This window comes from Rutidosis leptorrhynchoides, chromosome 11, assembly GCF_046630445.1.
Source record: "Rutidosis leptorrhynchoides isolate AG116_Rl617_1_P2 chromosome 11, CSIRO_AGI_Rlap_v1, whole genome shotgun sequence".
Classification (NCBI taxonomy): Eukaryota; Viridiplantae; Streptophyta; class Magnoliopsida; order Asterales; family Asteraceae; genus Rutidosis; species Rutidosis leptorrhynchoides.
Window position 1 is genome coordinate 63,167,169 of NC_092343.1, and position 24,388 is coordinate 63,191,556.

The following is a 24,388-nucleotide window of genomic DNA, read 5'->3' on the forward strand; positions in this document are numbered from 1 at the left end:
ATTAACATTAATTATAAACTCCGTAATGATTAGTTGTTACCAAATACACAATTATTTGTGTTTTATATATTTTTTAATGAGAATGACTTGCAAAAGCACTTTCAAATATGGATGACCTACAAATACGAAAAAATAAAGATGACCTACAAAATTATTTTCAAACATGAGTGGCCTAAAAACACAAGACAACAATTTTTTGTGGCCTCGTGTACATAATCCCTAAAAATAAGGAAAATTATATAATGAGGGTCCTTTCATCATGAAATGAAAAAAAACCAAAATAAAGATACAACACAAACGCCAATGTTCGAAACTAGATAACAAACGTTTCCTAAAATGAAAACAACAAACAAAACTTAGCCGCCATAAAACAAGCTAGACGACCCCAAATAATACACAATTAACCTAGCCGCAATCTTACATGAAGTGTTAGAATATATATTTTATGCATTGTGGATAATTCAATATTGGCGTAAGTTCTTTAATTTACACTTCACATCCCAAATGCTTTACAACCACAAAAGAAGTCGTACATGATCATGAAATTTCCGATCATATAAGCCTAATTCAAAGATACATATTCATACCCTCAATGCTATAAATAGACATAGACATAAACATAAACATAGACATCAAACATCAAACATATATTACACATTCATAGCAAAAATGCATACCATGCTAATTTCTTTGATGTATACTGTATCATTCCTTTTCACCTTAATCATATCTATCAAACTTTATTACTCTAATAGATCAACTACAAACAAAAACCCACCACCTTCACCACCCACGTTTCCGGTTATCGGCAACCTCCACCAACTCAGTCCACTAATCCACCGTTCGTTCCTCTCCTTATCCAATCGTTATGGTCCCCACCTCATGCTACTCCACCTAGGTTCGGTCCCAAGCTTAGTGGTCTCATCAAGCGAGGCGGCTCAAGAGATAATGCAAACTTATGATCATGAATTTGCTAGCAAACCAAACATCAAGATATTTAAAACAATTTTCTACGATTCAAAGGAAGTAGCGGTGGCCCCTTACGGCGAAGAGTGGAGGCAGGCGAAGAAAAACCTTGTCCTCCATTATGCAAGTGCCAAAGCCGTGCAAATGTTTAGTACAATTAGGGACCAAGAGATTGCACTTACTATAAATGAAATTAAAGACTTAATTTCATGCAATAAGGTTGTGAATTTGAGTGAGGTGATCTCTGAGCATACGAATGGAGTTTCGTGTAGAGCGACATTTGGGAGGAAGTATAATAGTGGGGAGGCTGGGAGGAAGTTTAAACAGGTTTCGCAGAACCTTTTAGAGGTCGTAACTCATTTCTATTTTGCGGATTCTATTCCTCAGCTTGCATGGATCGATAAAATTAGTGGCGCGAACGCTAAAGCTGATAGGGTCGCTGAGTTTATGGACGAGTTTTTGGAGGGAGCAATTGAAGAAAGGATTGCAAAAACGGATCTTGACGTTTGCGAAGGTGTAGAACCTTTCATTGATGCGTTGCTTAGGATTCATAAAGAAGGCGTTAAGGGAAGATCGTTTAATAGAAGCGCCATCAAGGCCAATCTCATGGTACTTTTTCCCTTTTTAAAGCATTATATGAGTTTTATACTGTAATAAATTTATGGATTCTTTAATGACAACCCTTAGTGCTGTCTATTAACGTGTCAAAGACAGGCAACATGTAACTACGTTGATCATGACCATGATCACGTACTTAGAGAACAAGTTGTTGTTTTTAATGTTGTAGATACACTTTCATATGTGTTGAATCATTTTATATAGCGGTTATTGAATATATTTAATTTACTCGCAGGATGCGTATCTTGGTGGGACAGACACGGTGTCTGCGTTGTCAGAATGGGTGATGACGGAGCTCCTTGCACATCCTAGTTCCCTAAAGAAAGTGCAAGAGGAAGTTAGGACGGTTGTTAAAGGCAAGGAATACATAACAGAAGAAGATATAGAGCAAATGAACTACTTGAAAGCTGTAATTACGGAAACCGCACGCTTACACCCTCCAGTTCCTGTACCACCTTCTCGAGTCGCAACCCAAGATTCGAAGGTAATGGGGTTTGATATTGCAAAAGGAACTCGGATTTACGTCAATATATGGGCAATTGGAAGGGATCCTAAAGTGTGGGACAAACCGGATGAGTTTATGCCAGATAGGTTTGTTGAAAGTTCGGTTAATTTAGTGAAGCATGATTTTAAGATTATTCCGTTTGGAGGTGGACGAAGGGGGTGCCCTGGAAGGGTTTTCGGCATGGCTGTCGTTGAAAACCTGTTAGCCAATTTGTTATGCAAGTTCGATTGGGCGTTGCCGGATGGTGTAAAGGAAGACAGTGTTAACATGGAAGAAGCCTTTGGTTTAACAAGTCACAAGAAAATTCAATTACTTGCTACTGCCAAACCTTTCACTATGTAACTATTTTTCAAACTATCTATTTGCTTATTACATGTTTAGTATCAATATCAATAAAATTTAATTTACCTTCCTTTAATTTTCTATGGTTTGTAAGGTGGCATTGTTTTGTTTAAGTATATTACTTACACCCCTCATGGAATGATATGCTTCTTCTAGTAATTACAAATTTACAAGTCTCTTGTTCATGTGCTGGTTGAAAAATTAAACTACTAGGCTTTTAATTGAGTATAAGGTCTAGCAATATTTGTTATATTAATTAATTAATTGTGTGAAATGTAAATGGACGAAGTAAAACTGTGTTAATACTCCATTCGTATGACTATAATTGTCACAAAAAACAAAAAAAAAACAAGGAGTTTAATAAAACAATCAAACTAAATAAATATGTACTTGAAGAAATGTATTGTTCACGGGACCAAGCCAGAGAACTTCTTGTTTAGCCTAGGGGTTTATAAGAGTTATGTTTCATTAAAAAGAAAATAAAAATACGATATGTGATGTGATCGGATTAAAAAATGGCAACGTATATAACATTATACGAGCTTATTTATGGCTAATATAGGATATATTTATTAGATGATAGTGTAAACACCTCTTTGAGCCGGGACCAAAGGATTATGTCTGTGCTGGCACATCAAACTACTAGTGAACCATCACAAAGGTTAAGCGACTTATAAGTATATTACGAAGAAGATGTTAAAGATCTAGGACCACATATCTACAAAGCTAATAAATAATACGTCTACCGAATACTCTATCCGGTAACAGTGTAAATCTGAGAAAAGACTAGAGAGAACGGAAATACACAACCGACCGACGTCCGGTTATCAGCGTACCGTAGTTCAAATAAGGGAGCTTAAGTCATCAAAAAGCGACAAGTACATTGCAACCGGCAAACGTTTCTCGGGTGACGTATAATTGACATCATCATCAAGATCGTTAGTAAGATAAAAACCGGCAACAGACCGTGACCGGGTCACGGGTGATGGGTCACGGCAGTGTTTACATGTAAGCCCATTACTAGGTCGTACTACATGTTAGCCCTGCCAATGGCAGTGCGCACACGTCTCTGACATGCCACGTAAACCCGACAAATCAGCCCTAAAAGGAATTGGGCCCAATTCCCAATATTGGCCGAGCTGAAAATAGAATGATACGTGAGCATGGTCACACCCATGACAACACGAAACCCTAGTACTTGCCTATAAATATACTATTGTCATTCTCAAGAATCACACATGACAAGTCACATCACAATCATTTCACTTATTTCACCTATAACATAAGAGAATACTTTCAATCTCTTAGTATTCTCTCTCTAATCACCACTCAACAACTATGTCACTCGATCCATATCCGAGTTGAACACATCCGTCTTGATTGTACACCACTCCTTTGAGATCTTTATCTCTAACCAGGTTATTCACGGTATTCGGACCGGAGTGTGAACAATCAATCCTCAAACATTCATCAAACACTTCTTGCACTTGAGCCTATAACCTAAAACCGTTCCCTATTCGGTTAGCGGGAATACGCTTGATCAGTATTCAACCTATATACTACTACGTAATACACAAAATTTGTTGACAAGTTTCTATTGGCTTCGAATGAAGAGAATAATAACTTCATTTTTTGATTATTTTTTCACCTTCACGTGTTTCCTTTTTCCTATTTTTCCTCTCCTCGTTCCTCTCCTTTTTCCTATTTTTTCACTACTAGTAGATACGTGTTTTATGTTATCTATTTATTATTTTATTGCTCAATTGAACAATTTATTTGTACATATTTTATGAAATTAAATTGGTACATACAAAAAAAAGAAAAAATAACACCCCCTCCCCCACACAACTCGCAACTTATTACCTCGTTACTATTATATAAAGACATATATGACAATTTGTTAGAATCTGAAAATATATACTCCGTAAATAATGATATGAGTTTGCGATAGATCGAACATTGTAAAGCGGTGAACTATGAAAACTGAGAACTATAAATACTCGACTCTCTCCCTAATTAAAAAATAAAAAATAAAAAAAAAATCTTCAATATACACCAACCAAATCATCTCACCAACCGACCTTAAATAAAAAGCTTATACATTCAATTTATGATGTATAACTTGTACCCTAGGAAATTTTTCAGGAAAGTCTTGTCGTGTATGAAGAGTTTGAACAAAAGAAATGAGAACCTGATCTCGTAAATCGCGAGGATTAGATTCAAAACAGGAGATTATGTGCAGGCTTTTCATAATCGAGATGAAATTGCATAACGTGAAGGGTAGCTCGCAAAAAGCGAGGGGTAGTTCACCAAATGCGAGGGTGTGCTTGGCCAGAAAGTCGGCAGATTTTGTTTCCTTCTATGTTTATTAGGTGCACAAACATAATAAGAAAAACATAGCCTCATGTATATTGTAACTCCAGCCTCTTATTACGGGGTACACAAACATAATAAGAAAAAAAAAAAAAAAATCTTGGTTTGCGCTTCTAGAATAAACCTTTCGTGTTTAGAGTTGGAATATAACCATATTAGATTCTTGTGTCGTTTAATTTATTTATCGATTTATGCTTGTCTTATTCGCTTGTTGTTGTGGGTTTGTGATTGTGATCAATCACATGTCTTGTTTAGGGTCCATTATTCCGGATAACTGGTATGTTAATTCGGTTATTCAAAGTAAAGCATGCATGTTCATCCAGACTAAGATAGCCTCAATGATTCTAAAATGACGGAAAGTGACAGACAAATGATGAAAGGCTAGCTCGTTTTTCTCGAAAACCTTATAACGAGGAAATAACCGAGAAATTCCTACTAATTAAAACTTCATAACTCTATCATCATCCTCATCTGCTCACAAGAAACTTGAATTTCAACATTCAGAACCATTTATGAAACCTCTCCCACCACCCCATATAGGCATGAAACATTAAATCGAACTTTAAATGGCCAGTGTCGTTTGTTGATTATGAGCTTGGCAAACATTGTGGGACCCATTTTTTATTTTCTGTATTTTTTATTTTTTGTTTGTAACTTGACCGTTGGAAGTATATATATATATATATATATATATATATATATATATATATATATATATATATATATATATATATATATATATATTGTTATAATTCAGTAGGCTTATAACTACCTTTAATGGTTATAAGAACAAGGAGAGAAAAAGAGAGAAGAAAGAGAGAAGAAATATTGATATTGATATTTCAAGAGAAATGGTACACCTTAAATGGTTACCATACATGTCTATTTATAGTATAAAATATTACTATGCAAGAAATATAATAATAATAAAATTAACATCCAATCTAGATATTTTATAACACAATCTAGATATTTTATAACACTCCCCCTTGGATGACAATTTTATTAGAGAATAACTAGTACTGCCTCGTTAAAAACCTTGCTAAAGAAAACTCATTGGGATAAAACTTTAGCTAAGGGAAAAAGAGTGCAGCATAGAGCTGACTCCCCCTCAAGTAGGCAACGCCTGAGTTGTTACATCTTCTGAACATGCCTCATGCCAATATTATGAACGTGTGTTCTGAAAATAGCAGTTGGCAGTGCTTTGGTATAAAGATCAGCAGAGTTGTTGATTGAACGTATCTCATTTTAATCTGGTTGTCTTTTACGAGATCTTGAGTATATGAGAAGAATCTGAGGTTTTCATTTGAAACTGTATCATCTAAATCTTTTATGTACAAGTTTAGCCCCTGTCCTTCATGGTTTGCTCAAACCCTTGTTTCAATTCCTATTCCCTTGTAGTCTTTTCTGAGCCTTACCAATATACCATTCTTTCCCATCAAACTTATGACCGTTAAGACCGTCTATGGCTTTGGCGCCTCGTCAGTATTTATATTTTGTTCAGTCACTTTTGATACTCTTCTTTCATTTGTATTATGCAAGTTGCATTATCTTCATATATAGTTGTTGGTGAAGATAGTTGTTAGTCTTTTATAGCGTTCTAGTCCACAAGAATCAATAATGATTTGTGTCATTGATCTTAACCAAACACATTTTCGAGTAGTTTCATATAATACAATCACTTCGTCATGATTTGATGATGTTGCAACAAGTGTTTGTTTTAAGAACGCCATGATTTTGTGGTACCTCCATTTAGGAATACATATCGAGTTTGAGATTTATCTTTATGAGGATTTGATGAATGACCTGTATATACATAATCAACCAAATCTTGTTTTGAAACGTTAGAATAAAATAATTTTAAATCAGCAGTTTCTCAAGGGTATCAAAATATGTGTTTGATCCCGCTCCATTGTCATTTGAGCTGAATCTTGCCAACAAATTAACTGCAAGAGAAATGTCAGGTCTTGTACAATCTATAAGATACATAAGAACCTCAATTGCACTAAAATATGGAACTTCCGATCTGTTAAGATTTTCATGATCTTCGCAGGGATGAAATAGATCAGTGTCAATATTGAGTGATCTAACAACAATGAGTTTGTCTTTAAAAAAATGTTTTAAAATCTTTTCGGTATAAGTTGTTTGATGTACAAGTAAATCATTAGGCATATGCTCAATTTGCAATCCAAGGTAATACTTGGTTTTTTCAAGATCTTTCATTTCAAAATAATTCTTTAGAAGTTGAATGATTTCATAGATCTCTTTATTTGTTCATATGATGTTAAGAACATTGACATAAACAACTACGATCTCATATCCGAACATTGTTTTTATAAAACATACGTGCAAAATAAGTTTATATTTATACCCTTTTTTTATCAAGTAGTCATCTAATCGGTTATACCACATACGTCCCGTTTGTATAAACCCATTTAAAAATCTTTGTGATTTAATGGAATATATTCCCTTGGGTTTTACATTAGATGCTTATGATACCTTAACTCTTTAGGTATATTCATATATATCATTATTAAGTGATCCATACAGATAAGTAGTAACAACATTCATGAGATGCATTTAAATAACTACCAGGTTGATTAAGTATCTAATAAGTAATTGTATCCATTACAAGAGGATAAGTTTTCCTCCTAATTCATTTATGGTCTTTGTGGGAAATATTGAGTTACAAGTCTAGTTTTCCTTGTAACTTCATTTGCACATTTCTTTTCGGATAAAAATTCATTTGTATCTCATACGTTTCACATCTTTAAAAGTGATAACGATTGATCCGAAAACTTTTCTTTTATCGAGCGATTCTAATTCAGCTCGTATTGTTCCTTTCCATTGAGCTCAATCATGTCCATTTTGTATATTCAATGACAGATTTTAGTTCCAGATCATCATCTTTATTCATGATGTCATTGTAACATTATATGAAAATATCTCATAGAGATTTTAATTTCATTTCGGTTCCATAATATTGCATAATTTATCGCAATTTTAGTATTTACATTTATCAATATCCTCTGCAGAAGGAATATTGATTTGTGGTTCTTCTTGAACACTTTCTTTTACCTCATTATCAGCTGATTTTCTTTTTCGAGAATTTTTATCTTCGGAACCAATTGATCTTCCACGTTTGATGCGTGGCAAAGACTCAACAGTGACATTATTGCCAGCTTTTGGAATTTCAGTTTGAGCTGAAGCATTTATCGCTGGTATATATGATTTAGTAACCTTTTTTTTTATCTGTAAATGCATAAAGTAATTAATTTGCAAGTTCTTGCATATGCATTATTTTTTGAACTTTCGTTTCACATTCTTTTGTGCGAGTTCAATATACCTTAATTGATGTTCACATCATGAAGCATCATTTTATTATTTTTTTTTTACTTCACCCCCTAATCTAGGGAACAATGTTTTATTAAAATGACAATCAGCAAAACGTGCTGTAAAAACATCACCCATCATGGGTTCAGTATATCTTATGATTGAAGATGTTTTATATCCAAAATATATTACCATCTTTCTTTGAAAAAAACATTTTATTGTGTTGTGGTGATACAATTGGAACATACACTGTACAACCAATGTTCTACGGTGGAAAATATTTGGCTCTTGGCCAAAATCAAGTAGTAAGTGAAAATATTTATGACTTCCACATGGTATAATGCGAATTAATGTCGCAGCATGTAAATTTACATGTCCACATATAAATATTGATAGTTTTGTACTCATTATCAATTGTCTAGTTATTAGCTGCAAGCGTTTATCTGTTGATTTAGCTAAACCAATTTTGTGTATGTACATGAGCAACTGGATGTTCAACAACAATCCCTGTAGATATATAATGATCATTAAATGCTTGAGATGTTAACTCACCAGCATTATCAAGTCTCATCCTTTTAATGGTGTAATCAGAATAATGTGTTCTCAATTTAATAATTTGTGCAAGAAACTTTGCAAATGCCATATTACGGCTTGATAACATACAAATATGAGACCATCCGCTAGATGCGTCTATTAGAACCATGAAATATCAAAATGGTTCACATGATGGATGAATTGGTTCATATATCTTACCTTGAATTCTTTCAAGAAATATTTGTGATTCTTTTTCACAATATACTTTTCATTAATCACCATATGTGTTTTCCATTAATCACCATATGTGTTTTTTTTTTTATATAAATCACCATATGTGTTTTTTTATCATATATCCTTTTCACCATATACGCTTTTAATCATATGCGCTGTGTTTTTCACCATATGCGCTATGTTTTTTACCATATGCGCTTTTAATAATATGCGCTTTTCATCATATGCGATGTGCTTTTCATCATATTCGCTTTTTATCATATACGCTGCGCTTTTCATCATATGCGGTTTTCATCATATGCGCTTTTATAATATGCGTTTTTTATGTGAATAGTAAATTAATTAATTTCGTTTTACTATTCATATGAATTAATTTCGATTTACTATTTTGTTAATTGAATAATATATATACATCATATACTTGTGACTCCGAAGGCTCAAATGAATTTGACCATATAGTTATATGTTGTACCTTGCACATTAATTTTCAGTAGAAGCTTTAGATGCATATATTTTTTTTTTTTTTTTGATGAACTATTTGTTTCATATCTAGCTTAGGCAATTATTGTGAACATTTGATCCCTATAAGAGCATTTATCTTTTAGACTTTTAGTTGATTCGTACTTGTCACAATTAGGGATAGCACCCGCGGGTCGTGGATGCGGATCCATTGGATCCATCACCCGTACCCGTGGATTTTTTTTTTTTAAATCAAATAACTGGAAATTTGGATTTTTTTTTTTTTTAAGAGACATCCAATTGAACCCTTGTTCGTTGAAACAATTTGACTATTTTTTTTAACTCCCCATTTATTTAACTTCGTCTCTTGACCTTGCCACATCACCAAAAAGTACATCACTTGCCTTTGATGTCACCGTCACGGTTAGAAACAGTCTAATATAATGCTTATGGCTCTTTGTATACACATAAATAATTTATGTCCATTTTCATTTCCTTACTTATTTTTTCTATTTTTGAAAGACAATTACACCGAGCAATCTTTGTCTCATTCTTTGAAACAATCTTCGTCTCATTTCTAAGATTTGAACATTATCTTCAAGATTAGAAGGTTTGGCTCTGTACCGCCAAATCAGAGTCCCTTTTATTAGACAAGTTAGTGTCCCTTTTATTATTAGACAATTAGGCATTAGAAAATAGTTTTACATTACTATGCTTTGTTTGTGTACCCTTTTTATATGGTTTGTTTATAAGTATATATGCAGTGTTTCTTTTCTTTATACTTCTCTTTCATCTTAATTAACACATATAATCTCTTATCATAAAATAAATAGTGTGAATTCTTTTAAGAAAATGGATTATGTAAATCAAATTTGTTTAGATAGTGAACCAAATACCTATTGGAGTATGATACTAATTCAAAGCGAGCGGAAGCATTTTTTAAAACTTTATAAAATCATACTCTTCCACGGATCATTGTACAAAACTTTAGTAAACAAAACAAATTAACGAAATCGAACGAGAGAAGATTAGAATACAACCTTTGTAGCCTTTTGAAAATCGAATTTGAAAACTCAAAGAAGAGTTCCTCTAAACGGTAGACACCCAAAGTTCCAACCTTGCTTCGATCTATACCTTCTACTTAACGGATCTTTTCTTCTTCCTTATTTCCACCAAAACCGAACCCAATTATAGATTTCAAGTATTTTGGTTACTTGAAAATGAGAAAGAAAAATAGCATTTTGTGTATGTGTGTTTTGTATCTCTTTTTTTTTAACTTTTAAGATTTACTTTTAATAAAAATACAAACTACTTTTTTTTTATTTTAACTTTTAAGATTTACTTTTAATAAAAATACAAACTACTTTTTGTATTTTAACCTTTAAGATTTACTTTTAATAAAAGTACAAAATACTTTTTCTTATTTTAACTTTTAAGATTTACTTTTAATAAAAATACAAACTACTTTTTGTATTTTAACTTTTAAGATTTACTTTTAATAAAAGTACAAACTACTTTTTCTTATTTTAACTTTTAAGATTTACTTTTAATAAAAATACAAACTACCTTTTTATTTTATTTTAACTTTTAAGATTATAAATTTAAGAATAAACATTAGTATGCATGAAATAAATAATGATTAATTGCATAAGTAATCATAAATGTTAGATAACATATAAAGACCCCATCGTATTCGTATTGATCGGAATTAATCTTGACCCATGGTACCGTGTTGTCAAATGACGTGTTGCGCACATAAAGTACCGTGTTGTCAAATGACGTGTTGCGTACAATCATGAGGTCTTATTAACATAAATATAAATGTTAGTGAAGTTAATAAGAGTTAGATTACAGAAAATATAATTCAGGTGGTATAACCGACCATATATATAACTTAAATAACATAAATATAAATGTTAGTGAAGTTAGTAAAAGTTAGATTGCAGAAATATAATTTTACTTATGATGATAATAATATTTACCTTACTCAGAGGCGGAGCCAGGAATTTCCGTTAAGGGAGGCTTCATTTACTTTTAAATAGAAATATAAAATTATATCGAACAACATAAAAAATATCATAATTGAAAAGCGAAAATTGAGAAATTATTTTTAGTGTAAACTTACATGTGAGACATAGTGATAAAAATTGACTCTTAGATTTTTAGTGTAAACAACATAAAAGTATATGAGGTTGAAATATATGATATATTGACATTTAGATTTCTGTTTCATTTATAACAAAAACGGAGTACTTATGTATACATTAACATTTGGGGTTTAATTTTTATATTATAAAATTTGAGGGAGTAAAAGAGTGTGGAATACACTAGTTAAGGGATTTTAACAAAAAGATAATAAAAACTCATCGTGTCTATTAAATCTTTTACCAAACCCCACCTGCAATTCCCAGGACCGGACTTCAAATATTTTTTCGCCATATACATAATTAGTACTCTATATTCTTAACACGATTAGCGGAGGCTGGGCACCCCAAAGTCCCCCTACTAGCTCCGCCATTGACCTTACTAATAAATAATAGAAGATATCGTTAAAGAATTTCTTACCTTGATTAGTGACTTGTGCTTGCTTAGATAAACCTTGATTATATGGAGCACTTCGTGCTGATAACGTGTTATAATTCAGTAGGCTTATAACTACCTTTAATGGTTATAAGAACAAGAAGAGAAAAAGAGAGAATAAAGAGAGAAGAAATATTGATATTGATATTTCAAGAGAAATGGTACACCTTAAATGGTTACCATACATGTCTATTTATAGTATAAAATATTACTATGCAAGAAATATAATAATAATAAAATTAACATCCAATCTAGATATTTTATAACACAATCTAGATATTTTATAACATATATATATATATATATATATATATATATATATATATATATATATATATATATATATATATATATATATATATATTTCAAATAGTTACGGGACATTTTCTTATTATTGTTTTTTTAATCATATCCACATTTACCCTATAAATACACATGCATTAAAAATAATTTTCGTATGTCACGAGAGTTGCGAGATCGAAACGTAGATCATTCATTTCGGAACAATCTTATCGAACATATATGAAATTCTCGGATAATTTTCATATTCACAATGCTTAATTTGTGTTTTATTTTTTTGATGTATTGTTTAAATTGTGTTATTTTTATTTAATGTAATGTTTTAAATTTTAGTCATGTATTGTTTTTATCTATTAAATTTTTTTTTAAAATTATTCAGTGTAATTAAATATTAATTTAAATCGTGGAAATATGTAGGTGAAAGAGAACGATATGAGGATGGGTGAAATATAAATAAAATAGGTTGATGCTGACGTGAAAGAGAGAAGTTAAAGTGAAAACTCATCAAGATATGGAGCGGTTTTTTAACGTTTGTAGAATTAAAGGAAAAGGACAATACGATGGATGAAATATTGTACATTATTACGAAGAAAAATTATCCTAAATCCAATTTTTTTAACGAAAAAACAAGAATCATATAAAATCAGGATCAAATGTAAAGCTCAAATTTTTGAGGTTGCATTTACTCTACTAAATATTCTAATTTTTTATTTTGGTTTTACTTTAAGATTCTTGTTAATGAAAATTACTCGATTTAGAATTTTATTTGTTTTTAAATTTCAATAAGTTTTCCATTTTGAATTTTGATTAAAAGGCGACTTGTATTGGGGGCAAGTGACCCCGTCACTTGCCGACGTGGAGCTCAAGTGACGCCGAAAACAACCGTATCCAGCCGTTACTTTGTGGCGTTTCCGGGCATGGCGTTTGAATAAGACGAGGAAGGAGACGGCCGTCTCTTCTTTTTTTATTTTTTTTTATCGATTTAAAAATATTATTTATATTTATATCACCATTTAATACTTAACCCAATTATATTTTAACACAACATTACAATACTCCTAACTAACACCAAAAAGTAACACTACCAATACTCCACTTAACAAAGAAACACGTCCTACTCATTCAAAAAGTGCAAAAAGGCAAGTGACACCAAAAGTGATACCGCTCACAATTACGAATGATAAGGAGTTTGGTGAGCCACTTGGGAATAGGGAGTGTTCAGCCCCCTCAGGTGTATTGGGCCACAGGGCCAAAAGTCTCAGTCAAACAAGTCCCTTCAACTGTGAATAAAATAATTCCATATTATCCGTCGGCGTGTGAATTTGAGTTTTTTTTAATGTGACGTTTTGAATTTGAATTGTTCATTATTAACATAGTTAGGATAATGCAAACGGAAATTCTAAAACCACATGCATGCATGAATTTTTTATACCTCCATTTTCATTATTTTTATACTAGTTTTTTACGGAGTAATTCTTAATTTTTTTTTTTTTTTGGCAAAAAAACGAAAACATATATAACAAAACTAGTCTCAAAAAGAGACTAGAAACAAAGATACAAGAACATCCGCACGCGAGGCTCGACAACAGAAAACAAGATCAAAATGAGAAAACGACCCTACGATGACTCCGAGCCTCGCTAAAACCTTAACAAACCATATAACAATTAACAACCTCAAACAACAAAGACAATTAAGGACTTAAAATGTTAACACCACCACCATCCCCATTAGCCTTGAACTTGAAGGTAGATTCGATTCCAATGCCCTCGTCGTTGTCGGTCCCCGGATAATCCAAACCACCATTCCTAAATTGATCGAAAAGCCCTCCTTTTTCTTCGACGCAACCCGATCCCGATCCAATGCGAGTCCCCTTGCAAGATTTATCCATTTGAGACAACTTATTATTTTTTATCAATTAATTAAATTGGTTATTATAGAAAAGTGATGGGATATCTCTGGTTACAATGTCAGGCTATATTATAGTAGGCAAGGGGTTTCCGTAGCCGGACCCAACTACTGTCATCCAGGTTTGAAGATTTGTGTATCGTGTTGAATTTGTTTTGATGGGATTGTTTGTATACGGCGATGTGTCTCTCCTCTTGTCTGGCAATTAATTTATGCTTGTATGACTTGTAGGTAGCCTTTATTGACAAGTTTAATCTCACGTAATAAAAAACTTTTTGTTATGAATCTATTATTATACTTTATATATTTACTTATATTTTACTTATATGTATTTTTTTTTTCTATAATATAGTTCAAATGATAAAAAAAACCTTCCGACATATAATGATTATAGACGATGAATAGTATCATTCACTTATTTTGAAAATATTATGGAGGATCGGTCTTAACTACTCTTATTCATAACACGTGTCTTCACAATCACATTGTGTCACATTAGTGTCACTTTAGCATTTCTGTTCTATTACTTACCCAACACACTCTACTAGCATCCATGACATATGTAATGATACCGCAACCCGCAGGCGCACCGCAAATGTATGCGGACAATCACTATTGTGCGTATGCGTGTTCTTGTGTGCGGTATGCGGCGTGCGAATGGCTTTGTTCCCGGTACGGCGGTTGCTTAGCTGTCAAGTAAATATCTTTTCCATAATTATATCCGTGATTCGGGGGAGTCAGTTATGGATGAGATTAACGTAATCTGGGACGGTTCTAGAATTAGGGTTTGCCTATAAATACAAACCCTAATCATCATTTACCAGACACAGCATATTACGTAACCATTACCTACGATACCAAAGCATCATTCGTCAAGGTTAACAGGTTAGTCTTTCGTAAGCTAGTACCTACGACCTTATTTGGGGCCTCTTGATCGACGACCGTTATCGGAGGTGAACTTAATCACTTGGCCACCCCGCTGACATCATCATGTCGGCCAGGGTTATTCACGGTAGCCGGACCGGAGAGCCACGTTCTAAGATCCTTAAACCCCTCTTTATGTATTGAGCAGGCATATTAAACCCCACGGTTAAAATATGCATGATCAAGTGGTGCTTTCATTGAGAGTCGAATTAATTCAAGACTGTTTAATTGCTTTTTATTTTAAGGTTTTGAATTGTATGACTCGTTATTTACAAAATTTTTGAATTTTTTCTTTAACAGTATCATGACTTCCGAGGAATCATCGGAACATACCCAAACAGATGTTCAGAACGCACCGTCTGGTAGTCAACAGACACCGGTTATGACTACGGGGGCCGCTATTCAGGCGGGGTACACGATGTACCCTCCACCTATATCCGGCGAACCCTTTCAGAGGTACAAGCCGATATATTCAGACGGGGTTACACCGCCAAGAGCAAACTCACCAGTCACAACCACGCGGCTGGACTTTTCGTCAGTGGATCCAAGGGTCATCTTTGCAGGCACTAGCGGTGGAACAACGGGGCCGCATGTGGTTTGCTGCGGCCAGGTACCTATTTACAGTACCACTGTTTCAATACCTCTGCATACGCAGAGCATTCAGCAGAATTCGTCATTTACACCGTTGCAACCTTGGCAACCATCGCGCCCAGTTTCACAATTTTTAACTCCTGCGGATGCGCAGGCGTTACTTAATAGTTGGGGATTTGGTGTCATCCCAGATGCAAACTCTCATTGGGCGCCGATAACAGCGCAGCAGTAAAGCACAGCGCATACAGTTGGGCTTTTAAGTGTGTATCCTCAAGTTTCGCAGATATCTGCGCCACAGGTTTCGCTTCCTTTACAGCCACCTGTGTACTCTGCGTCTTCAAGTTATCCCTCTTTTCCAACGCAACAGCCTTGGTTATATCCGCAGACGCAGGGTCAACCTTGGCAAAATGTTCAAGGGCAGGCAAATCTTGCAAGTCAATTCATGCAGGCTGCACCTCCTGATATGGTTCACTTATTTTCACAACCTGACTTTGTTCAGGACATGATGAAGCGTTTCTTTGCAAACTTGAAAGGGGATCCTGTTAAACCACCCTTCGAGCTACCGACTACCTTTGACAAGTTTCCTCCGCATATATACGCATACACGTTTCCATCAGCACCAAAGATACCTAGCACGTTGGGTATTTACAATGGCCTGACCGATCCAGATGATTTTTTACAGCGTTTCGAAGGCGCAATGCGCACTCAAGGCTGGGTGGATCCGGTTGCGTGTCATATATTTCCTATGACACTACAGGGTATTGCTCGTGAGTGGTTTAATAAGTTGCCGGCGGGTAGTATTGTCGGGTTTATGGATCTGCGGACAAAGTTTTTGCTGCAATATCAGAATCAGAGACCGCGCAAGCGCACTCACATTGAATGCCATGACATCGTGCAGAAGTCCAAGGAATCTTTGGGCGAATTTCTCACAAGGTATACTAATGAGTGCCTGCGTATACCAGATCTCAAACCAGAGCAACAGATTTCCGGACTCATACATGGTATAAACTCAGAACGTCATCCAACACTGGTAAGGTGTCTGCGCCATACAGTCCCAACAACTTATGCTGAGGCGCTTAATGAATGCCACGACTATATGTGGAGTGGCGAAGATAATGACATCCCAACAGCTAGCTCACGCAACGAGAGGAAGGACGATGATGATCGTTCGCGCGATCAAAATCGTGGTAACAACTCTCGCGGAAGGTATCCTAGCGGTGGTCCTATCAGGAATGATAAAGGGAAATCAAGTGGCAATTACCGAAACAATAATCAGCGCGGCATCAATAATCAAAACTATGCGCTGCTCAAAAGTTTGTCCAAAACGCCCAAGGAAATTTTGGCAACGGAGCCAGTATGCGCGACCTTCGCGGTTCCAACTCCGCTTACAGAATTTAGCAAGCGGGACAAAACAAAGTATTGTGAATTTCATGACGATTATGGTCACGACACCAATCGGTGTAAAAACTTGATGGAACGGGTTCTGGAAGCGCTTCGTGCGGGCAAATTGGATCATCTAAAACCACCTAAAAAGGACAAGGGAAAGGCCGCAGAAGAGGCTTCGAAGTCTAAGACTTTCGCGTGGCAGAAAGTTGACAAAGCGAAAAATGCCGACTAAACCATTAACATGGTTGACGCAGAGAAAATCAGCCAGCGGAGAAAGTACTACGATCACCAGGATTGGGAGCTTCTCCCAATCACTTTCCCTCCTGTAATGTCAATTGATTCTATTAATGAGCCCATTATCATCAAGTGTCGCATCCCCGATTGTGGAATCCAGGTTAAGCGCATGCATGTTGACACTGGCAGCGGTGTCGATATTATGTATGAGCATTGTTATCGTTTCCTTCTGGCAGAAGTCAAAGCGCAGTTACGCCAGCCTGATATTATGCTATCAGGGTTTTCCGGAGAAAACTCGTGGCCGCTAGGCCGAATAGAATTAATGATAGAGCTTGCGGATGACAGGAACCCGCAGATGATCAGGCATGAATTGGTTGATTTTTATGTGGTTCGTTCAACCTCACGATATAACGCACTGCTAGGGAGAAACTTCATACGGCGTTTCAACATCATCCCATCGGTAGTGCATGGTTTGATTAAGTTTCCCACAGTAGGAGGCGTTGCCACAGTTGCGTCACATCAAGCAACCGAGCTGTGTGGCTCTGTCGCGTCTGTAAGCGCTCCTAGCGTAGGAGAGTAACTTGCAAACTGTGCAGTAATAGCAAACCGCTTGCATCCGGATAAGCGAATTAAAATCGGCGCAGGCTTGTGTGATGACCCGGAAATTTCTGACCAAATTTAAACTTAATCTTTGTATGATTAACATTTCCGACACGATAAGCAAAGTCTGTAAAACTGAATCTCAAAATTTTTGAACTACTTTTATATATTTAAATACCCTTCGGTTATTTTCGACGATTCGCGAACAATTATATGTAAATAGATACATATATACTATAACTTGAAAAGGTAACAATGTATTAATTGTTTGATACCGTACATTAAACTTATTGGTTTAAATATCTATTTGAATATATATGATAAGTTGAAATATTTATTTATAAATAACTTCCAATGTGTATTTAAAAACTGATTTATGTATATTAAAAAGATATATACATATATATATAAAATTTCAAGTTATTTAGTAAACGATAGTAACATTCGTTTATTGATTCGATTGATATTCAGATAAGTTAACTAAAGCGTTTAAGATGAACCAGTAAAACACTAATTTGCTACAGTATTTTCAAGTTGCTACAGTACCCAAAATGCTACAGTGTTTTCGAAAATCACTACTTGCTACAGTGAAATTGAATTTGCTACAGTGAATTGCTACAGTAAAAATTGAATTTGCTACAGTGAATTTGCTACAGTAACTTTGCTACATTATACACTAAAGTAACTTTTCTACATTATACACTATTTTAAAATGTATTTTAACAAATAGCGAGACGATGATTTATCAAAGTAAATAACCAAAACACTCAAATGTATAAGTTATATTTTGAGTGATATAATTTAGGGATAATTTAAGGCTATATTTTGACTAAGGTACGTGTCCCAAAATGTAATGTACAAGTTTTCTCAGCGTACGAAGAGACATTCGAAAAACCGGAACTGGGACATAAGTCGAGTGATGACGTACGACTTATCGAAATAAAAATTACAAATCAACTATGCACGAGAATAAAATATAATATATAATTAATTAATTTAAATTATATATTATATATATTATAAAAATATGTCGACGAGCTAGTTGCCAAAACATTGTGAGCTGGAAAAGTTTCCCATGCGATCGCATGGGAATTACACTGCCCAGCCATGCGATCGCATGGCAGTGGAAATCAGGCCAGGTCTATAAAGCTCGCTGTTTTTTTCCGAATTTATTTACTTTCTTCTTCTTAAATCTCTCTGACTCTCAATTATATTTATATTTATTATTATTATTATTATTATTATTATTATTATTATTATTATTATTATTATTATTATTATTATTATTATTATTATTATTATTATTAAGATTAATATTATTATTAATCTTAATATTATTAGTAGTAATATTACTAATTAGTATTATACATAAAATACTACGACGAGGTCATGAGCATGTCACTTTCAAAATGGGTTTTCGAGCGGGATAGAGTTAAGAAAACTATGGGTTATAGATATGGAGGTTATGGGTAATGTTCATGAGTATTGTTTGCAAATCAAACCTAGTGTTTATCATCTCTGTTGCGTCTACGTACTTTCCGAGCAGCCCAAGAACAGGCTCTCATAGAGAAGCACTTACGATATGAATATTTGAACATTCTCGTCTCTAAATTCGAGGTTAGAGAATCCGGACTCCGATGTTATGCCGGAAGAATTTGGGTACCACGCTATGGAGACTTACGGAGAATCATATTGGATGAAGCTCACAAGTCAAGATATTCGATTCATCCCGGAGCGGGCAAGATGTACCATGATATTAAAGAACAATATTGGTGGCCGAATCTCAAGAAAGACGTTGCAGCTTATGTTAGTAAGTGTTTGACTTGCTCAAAGGTTAAAGCCGAGCATCAAAAACCTTCTGGGTTACTTCAACAGCCGGAAATCCCACAATGGAAGTGGGAGATGATAACTATGGACTTTATCACCAAACTGCCAAAGACAGTGGGCGGATACGATACCATTTGGGTTATTGTTGATCGTCTTACCAAGACTGCACATTTCTTAGCAATGAAAGAAACCGATACAATGGAGAGACTTGCTCAACTTTATATTAAAGAGGTTGTATCACGACACGGTATACCCTTATCGATCATCTCCGATCGCGATCCTCGATTTGCTTCTAGATTTTGGCGTTCTTTGCAAGAAGCCATGGGAACTCGTCTCGACATGAGCACTGCATATCACCCTCAGACTGACGGGCAAAGTGAACGAACAATTCAAACCTTGGAGGACATGCTACGTGCATGTGTTATTGATTTTGGAAAGGCCTGGGAAAGGCATTTGCCACTCGCCGAATTCTCCTACAACAACAGTTATCACTCGAGCATTAAAGCTGCACCTTTTGAAGCATTGTATGGCCGCAAGTGCCGTTCTCCTCTTTGTTGGGCCGAACTAGGTGAAGTGCAACTCACCGGGCCCGAGATAGTCCACGAAACATCAGAAAAGATTGCTCAGATTCAAAACAGACTCAAGGTAGCCCGTGACCGCCAAAAGAGTTATGCTGATCTTAAACGTAAAGACTTTGAATTCAACGTTGGTGATCGTGTTATGTTGAAGGTTGCACCTTGGAAGGGTGTGATTCGTTTTGGGAAGCGCGGAAAGTTAAACCCGCGGTACATTGGTCCTTTTGAAATTTTGGAACGTGTTGGACCCGTTGCTTATCGTCTTGATCTTCCAGCACAATTGAGTTCAGTTCATCCTACCTTTCACGTGTCAAACTTGAAGAAGTGTCTTGCTCCACCTGAACTTATCATACCATTGGAAGAACTTACTATCGATGACAAACTCCACTTTGTGGAAGAGCCCGTTGAAATCATGGAAAAAGAAGTCAAGGAGTTGAAACACAATAGGATTCCGATCGTCCGAGTTCGATGGAATTCCAAACGAGGACCTGAGTTTACTTGGGAACGAGAGGACCGCATGAGACAGAAGTATCCTCACCTTTTCCCACCTCCGCCATCACCTTCAGATTCAGCTTAAAATTTCGGGACGAAATTTTCTTTAACAGGTGGGTAATGTAACGACCCTGGATTTTCCAACATTATTTTATTAATAATTATTATTATTAATACGTGTGATTAAACGAATGTATGTTATTACATTTACTTGTTGCCATGATTGCCCGTACTTGATTCTTTAATTGCCCGAAACGTCTTTGTGACACCCGGAACTTGCACGAATAAAATTTTCAAGTATTATTTACATTCATAATTAATTTTATTAATTATTTTAATGAACTATGGTGATTAGTTAGTTACTTGGACTTTAATTGGATTTATTTGTTAAATACTTGAACTTGGGCCTTTATTAATGTTAATGGACATAAGAGCCCACCCTACCTCACCTTAATGGACTTACTAGCCCATTTTAATTATGCTAGTAACTTGATTAATATAAGTCTTGGATTAACTAGCCTAAATTAGCAATAATACTTACAAGCATGCTAACCCTTTTCCCATGAATTCAACTTTTACCATTCAAACACCAACACCACACCCCATGTAAAGATTCTTGCATGTTGACCACCCCATTTGAGGCTTGTGGCCGTGACCATGGGGGTATGGGGGGGGAGGATTCCAAGTTTTTTTTTTACTACATATTACTTGCATGCCTCATTCAAACTCACACTTCAATCTTGCATTCCATTTTTTCTCTTCTTTCTCTCTAAACATTGTAAGTTACAAGGCTCTTCTTCTCTTCCTCTTTCTCTCTAAAAACCGAACCAAACCCCCCTAAATCATCATCATCTTTTGTTCTTCATTGTTACTTAATTCATTGTTGTTGTTAGTTGTTGTTTACTCACTTGTTACCTTAGTTATTTCTTACTAGTATCAAAGAATCAAACTCTTTAGTTTGATTCTTCATTTATCTTGTTATTCAAGAACATGTAAGGATCTAAACTCTCTAGTTTATGGTTCTACAACTAGTGTTTCAAAGATGTCAAGTTCATAAGTTCTAAAAATCATGCATGCATTCATGTTAGTAAACTTAAAGTTTACTTTCTAAAGATCAAGACCTAGGCTTGAATCTTTAAAAGTATGAAACTCATGAACTTGTTATTTGTTTATCTAGTTTATCCCTCCCATTCTTGCACCTTAATTAAATTTTACTAGTTGAAAATCAAAGTTTTGTAACTTATGGTTTCACTAAAGTAAAGATTCAAGGGATGGTAATTATGATTTAACTTAATGACTTTACTTAGACTTTCACTTGGGTTATGATGGTCAAGACTTGGTTAAAATGATGTAAACACATCCATGAGTTGTACACTTGAAGCCATATGCATCAAGGATGAGAACCATGATGAACATCAAGCACCAAAACCGCCGGAACTCCCTTAAACTTACTGTTTCTGTCCAACTTTCTGATCAGCTGAATTCGTAATAGACCAGTAGTTCTGGGCTGATCTAACCTTGATTTTTGGATAGAACTTTTCGAGTAGATAACTTTTCATGTAAGACTCGTCTTCATACGAGTTACGGTTTAGAGTCTATGGCCCTCCGATCGTCACTAGGTCCACTTACTTTTCTGTTTCCTGTTTCTGTTTACTGTTTTCTGAGTCAGACCCGAACACCTGGGCTACTATAACTGTGATATCCAGTTAGCTCTGTTCGAGTAGATAATTTTTCGTTTAGGACTCGTGTTAATACGAGTTACGGTTTAGGATTTATGGCCCTCCGATCGTCACTAGGTCATTTAACGTTGTGCAGGAATTTCAGACCTACTCGCACTTATACCGTTGTCACGGTCAAACGAAGACGAGTTAGCTTCTGTAATTTTAACCACACTTAAGCGACTCATAGACGGAGCCATGGCCACTGATCTCACCTTATTTCAGTAGGTATAGAGACCGTGGTGACTGACCGAAGTCAGCCTTTGTTTAAAACTTCTTTTATGAACAAAACATACTTATACCTTTCGTTTGATGATGTTTGATGATGACCCTTATGACCTTATTTACATACTTATAAACCTTTTAAGACAAACTACTGACTTAGTACTATTTGACTTAGGTTGAGGACTTTTGGACCGATTACTTGCACACCTTCCCGACTCTACACTACTACTATTTTACCGCTACTTATCATTGTGAGTTATAGCTTTCCCTTTTTACTTTAACTTATTTTGGGAACTGAGAATACATGCGCATTTTATGTTTTACATAATAGGCACGAGTACTTAAACTTTATATATGTGTGGGTTATATAACGGCAGAAACATTCCCTTTAGCTCGGTAACGTTTAATCATTGGTTTTTGAACCGGTGAACGCGAATCTTAGATATGGATCCATAGGGTTTGACATCCCCACTCGGGCTAGTCGCGCTAGCATTTAACGAGTGTTTAATACTTCGAGGTTATACGCACTTGCCATGTGCACTTTCAGGGGGTACATAAACGTTAAGTTAGTTACCGGGTGCCCGCGGTTAAGCATATACTTTTGCATACTTTTGAACGCTCGTTGTAGCACTGAAATCTCGTGGCCTACTTACATTACTGTTATACTTAAACTATAGCTCACCAACCTTTGTGTTGACCTTTTTAAGCGTGTATTTCTCAGGTGCTTGAAGTCGCTTCCGCTATCATACTAGTCGTGCTGTAGAACCCGCTGCTTAGAGTTGTTATCGCATGACTACTTATCTTGCATTCAAACTTATTTACTTTTGAAACTATGTTATGTAACGGCCCTTGTGGTCACGTACACTTATTTAATGCTTCTACTTAGTGAAGCATACTTTTGGATTGTAAAACATTCGACGTTTGTTATGACGTCACTTTTATTAATGAATACAACTCTGTTTTGAAAACGCATATAGTACTTAACCTTGTAATGATCCTGTTGATGATGGTCCGTACATGATGAATTAGTACGGGGCGTCACATTTGGTATCAGAGCGTTGGTTGTAGGGAATTAGGATGCATTAGTGAGTCTAAGACCGACCCGAGTAGGATTCACTAATAGGACTAATCTACAACTTGCTAGTTTACTTGTTTCCGCTATGTTTACTACATGTTGTTGCTTACCTTTACTGCTATATGCCGTATGTTACTACATGTTTTCACTACTGCATGCTATTATTTGCTTTCGATTGCATGCTACTTTCATACGATTTGCTGTTATTGCCATGCTAGTTACTATTATACATGATTTAAACTATTGGCCAATTATTTGCGTGCTTTATGACTTACTGACATGGAAAAATTTATTTTTCCTTGTTCAGATGTCGGACGTTCCACCTGCTGGCATTCCGGGCAGTACAGGCTCAGACCCCGTTGTCCCACCTACTGCTATACCTGCTGCTGCTGCTGCTGCTGCCGATATTCCGGCCCCGACACCCACTGGCGATCCCGGCGCTTCCACTTCCGGAGCTAGCTCTAGTGCACCTGCCCCAGCGTCTTCTTCCAGACCCCCAAGGCAACTGGCTCGCATTGGTGGTATGGAGATCCCCGCGGAGTTCGGGGAGGGTCCTTTTCGTAATCACTGGCGCACTCCCTGCCAACGCAC

The 24,388-nt window shown here is 35.4% G+C and overlaps 1 protein-coding gene across 1 annotated transcript; it reads left to right on the top strand.

Moving 5' to 3' along the window:
- The first annotated feature begins 643 nt into the window (after nt 1–643).
- Nucleotides 644–2,569, top strand: LOC139877009 (cytochrome P450 Tp4149-like). Its single transcript, XM_071864413.1, has 2 exons — nt 644–1,575; nt 1,820–2,569. The coding sequence occupies exons 1-2, from the start codon at nt 670–672 to the stop codon at nt 2,429–2,431; spliced, it is 1,518 nt and encodes a 505-aa protein (XP_071720514.1). The 5' UTR covers nt 644–669; the 3' UTR covers nt 2,432–2,569.
- Nucleotides 2,570–24,388: the final 21,819 nt, after the last annotated feature.

What these genes read in the sequence shown, in the direction of transcription:
- LOC139877009 (XM_071864413.1), top strand. Translation starts at nt 670, where the DNA reads ATGCATACCATGCTAATTTCTTTGATGTATACTGTATCATTCCTTTTC. An exon ending in CCATCAAGGCCAATCTCATG is followed by an intron (nt 1,576 to 1,819) that starts GTACTTTTTCCC and finishes ATTTACTCGCAG; the next exon opens with GATGCGTATCTTGGTGGGAC.